General features: G+C 36.3%; 1 protein-coding gene across 1 annotated transcript; it reads right to left on the bottom strand.

Moving 5' to 3' along the window:
* Window positions 1-256: 256 nt before the first annotated feature.
* Window positions 257-3,492, bottom strand: LOC145937411 (band 7 protein AGAP004871). The gene is given in 8 exon segments (XM_083040429.1): window positions 257-394; window positions 396-429; window positions 956-1,001; window positions 1,004-1,113; window positions 2,293-2,325; window positions 2,327-2,367; window positions 2,369-2,455; window positions 3,403-3,492. Coding segments are annotated over 8 exon segments (579 nt in total).
* Window positions 3,493-4,099: the final 607 nt, after the last annotated feature.

The raw sequence follows: 4,099 nt of genomic DNA on the forward strand, positions 1-4,099 counted from the left end.
AAAATTAAAATTAAATTCATTTTTAATTACATATAGTTCATTCAGATTTTTATAAAACAAAAAAAAAGATAGCTTTACATGTAAATATAATTTTCGTGATATCATAAAGTAACAAATTAATCTATTCTTTCTTTCATATAATTCTTTCAATTTCTTATATTGAAGCTGCTCTGAAAACAATACCATCGTATCATCTTTATGCTACAAATATAATTATCTCGTTTTACATTAGTGATAAAAGAGAGGATCATAAATTTTAATATTTATCCTCTGCTTTATGTAAGTGTTCTACCATCTGTACAGTTTCCTGATGACCGCGCAAGCTGGGGATGAGTAAAGGCGTCAGGAACTCAACCGGCAATGAGAATATGACTGTTGAGTTCTTTTCGTCGCATTATATTGTTCAGGATATGCAGATATCGCAGTTGTGGTGGCAACAAGAGTTAAAAAAATGTGCGATTTTTTCCACTCGTATTATCTTATATAATTATGACATTATGACGTCCAAGGATTTTTGTTTAATTCTAAACTTTTCTTGTAGAATTTTCTCTACTAACGTAATTTTTTAAATTAATAAAACGTTTCGCAAGACAAAGTGTTAAATGTCAATGCACGCGGTAAATAATTAAAATTATTCCCACGATCAATTTTATAATATGCGCAGAATTATACTTTTCGATAATTAAAAAACTGTAATACGCCGCTTCGAAGCCGCGATTAAATGCAAATGTTAATTTTACTTAATTAATATTAATTAGCAACGCGCCGAACGGCTCGTAATATCGATATTACGAAAACGAAAATGTAATAAGACGAAACCATTAAATAGAGCGCAGAGACAATTTTCGATAGTAGATAATTAGCAGCATTTGTTAATTAACGTCCAACTTCTGGTTGCAAGGGACAAAATGCGAGAGTGCATGCGTATATGTGCTGTATACATGTACGTACCTGCAGGGCAACAGGACTCGTGGAAATGACATCGCTGGCCTCTTTCAGAGGGAAGCTCGCATTTCACCTTCCGCCGCAATCACTTTGGTCCTCGCCTCCCTCGCAGCTTCCGCTTCCCTGGCCATGGCTCGTTGAAGCTGCACCGGAAGTCGGACGTCCTTTCTGAAACAGAGGCATCCGTTAGATATCCGTTTCGGACTCCAATCGCAGGAATCGGGAATTCATGACCGAACATGCGAGCGTAAACGTGTGAGCTGCGACAAGAGACTCTGTTACAGATATATGGATCTCTAAGGATAAATACGCTTAAATTAACCACCATTAATCTCTTGCGCTCCAAAATAATCTTTAGAAAAATATCTCAATACTGAATAATTTATTTTTGTTTTAATTTAATGAAATAGCATTTTTTTAAAACATTTTAAAAATGCTATCACATTTTGATATAATAATCATTTTCTGTCACGTATATTATCTTATAAAAATTCGATGTATAAATATTCTTTAGAGATTACGCAGTAATTTCTCCTCTTAGTGAATGAATAAAATATATATAAAAACTTGTTACAAAAATGTATGGTAAGACCATCATGACGAGAGCAAAGAGAGCTAATATCGATATTGCCGCGATGATGTAATGCAGATAGCCGTAATCTAATTACTCCTTAATAACTCTTCGACGATGTAAATACACGCAATCTATATGAGCGTATCGATTCGTTCTCCGTCTGCCTGTGAAATTTTATCGGATATACAGCGAGCAAATAAACAACCGCCGACTTGTTTTACGCGAACGCGGATTCGGTGAACATTTAAATTTTAAATCGCACCGCGAATTCTATCCTTTTTTTCTCTTTTCTCTCCTCCCCTCCGTCTAAAACACCTCCCGACTGAAACACATTTTCATTTAGTGCATTATTTCTATCGGATCCCACTTGCACAGCTGCGCATACGCCGATCAAACGATTTCAGATTTGCATTAGTCGCCGCGTGAGCTATAATAATTTCTTTTCCGTTTCCGTTTTCGCGCGAACGGAAATGTTGTTAGCGCGAATAAGGCGGAGTAATTTCGCATTTAAAATGCGGACATTTAGTAAATTCTTCTTAATACGCCTTAAGTGAAAAAAACTCACTCTACCGCGAGTCTTAAAACGCAATTTCGCAGAGTATATTTTGAGAGGGAAGTGGCAGAAATTAATTCACGTAATAACATTTCTATATATTTCTCTCTCCGCCATCTCAAGTAATGAACAAATTAATTACGCGAATGGGCGAGTCGGTAACGAGGGGAAACAACACTCGGCCGCGACGTGCTAAAGTATATCGAGATAAAATATTCACATCTCGACGCGCTCGAGTTTGACTCCCCGAGGGATCCGTCCAGGTCTGCATGATGTGGGAGACCATCTCCCGCTCTTGACAGAATCTCGGCGAGACTCCTCGTGCCGAGGAACGTTCGTAGCGTATTCGTAACGGCCAGCAACCGCGTCGAATAGCTGGAAAAGTAAGTAAGCGAAAGGGGTGATTCGCCGTTGTTGTCGAGAGGCAGTAAACCATGAACGAATCGGGTAGTGCCGCTGTTAAACTCCACCCTCGTGGAATGCTAAAACGTCGACACGCTGTCGGACTATTTCTCGTAATTTTTAACGCACCACAAACCGGCTTTACACGACCTGTTCTCGATATGACTTTGGATATATTACACAATATAATGGGCGTTAACGCCCTTATTTCAGGGTAACGGCGCGTAAGGATCAAATGTGAAAATATGATAAACGAAATAAAATTCTACTCGCGAAATGCGATATCTTATATTATATTGCTTTATTATTTCTGCATTTTTGTATCTTAATTACTAATTCAACGACAGTCATGTATCTATGATAAATAATAAACCGGAAAAATTACACAATAAATTTCGTAGCTCGTAGCATCAAGTTCGTTGCACGATTCACCATTGTCAATCCGAAAAAGGTTTTAACATGAGTAATTAGCTTATTTTTATTACACCGTCCCTGATTTTCGCGATGACCAAAAATAAAGACAGAGATTACAGCGAGCGCGAAGGTGAACGAAGGAAAAAGGGGTGCGCGCAATCAAGTATTTAAATACTGTGCCAGCTGCACGAAAGAGACGCGACGTGTAATCAAAGAAAAAACCTGTACGAAATGCTTTCATCTGGCAGTAGAAATAAATTCGCCGAGTAAAACTGTCAGAGTAAAGTGGAAACTGTCAGCCGCAAAAACACAGAGCAATAACATAAAAAAAAAAAATTATACAGTAATAAGATAATATTGTAAAGTAGTATACTAATTCGCTACATATATATGCAGATCTAATTTAAAATTCCAACCATCTCTTTTCTTGCTATTTCGTCTTTCTATATCTTTGTTGCATCTTATTCACGTTTTGTCTTAAAACAAAAACGATTTAATATATTTCTATTAAGATTTAATATTTTTATAAAGTATTTAGAGGTTCCTTTATGCGATAATAGATAATCGTATCTACGTTCACGATAACCAGAAGAATTAAGGACATAAAAAGAAACAGAGAGACATCGAAATGATTTAAAAAAATTATGGACAGAATTTTTCAGATTCCCTGAGTCGCGAGCACCTTTCAAACAACCCATCATAAAAACAACCGCTCTCTCGTAATCGTGGACGACTTTGAATAAACAGCAAAGGGAAAACGGCAGCGTAAATCATTATCAAAAATAACGATTCTATCATTGTACAAGGAATTTGACAAATCTCGTCATTTTATCTACTTTTTCCATGTCGACTATATGATAATAATTAGTATTTATGCTTTCTAACTGATTGTCCAAAAATATCTTGATCTTAATTTAATTATTATTAATTGTTAAAATTTTTTTAGATATATATTGATTCATATATAATTACAATTTCAATTAAGTAATTACAAATGTAAGAATTTAAATATAAAATTCTCCACTCACGCACTTCTCTCGATTTTCCGTATGCGAACGTAGTTCTGTAGTGTGCTCAAACAAATTCTCGATTTAAGCAACAGCTCTGATTTCGTCAGCGAGAAAGATTAATCGAGCCATCACAAAAGTGATTAGGTAAAAGCAGGGCGAGTGATGCGCTCGCCTGATCCCGTTCCCTGCCGTCGATCGTTT

The sequence above is a fragment of the Prenolepis imparis genome, unplaced genomic scaffold, assembly GCF_030444845.1.
Source record: "Prenolepis imparis isolate NDT839.2.m4 unplaced genomic scaffold, iyPreImpa1.0 SCAF_6, whole genome shotgun sequence".
NCBI classification, from domain to species: Eukaryota; Metazoa; Arthropoda; class Insecta; order Hymenoptera; family Formicidae; genus Prenolepis; species Prenolepis imparis.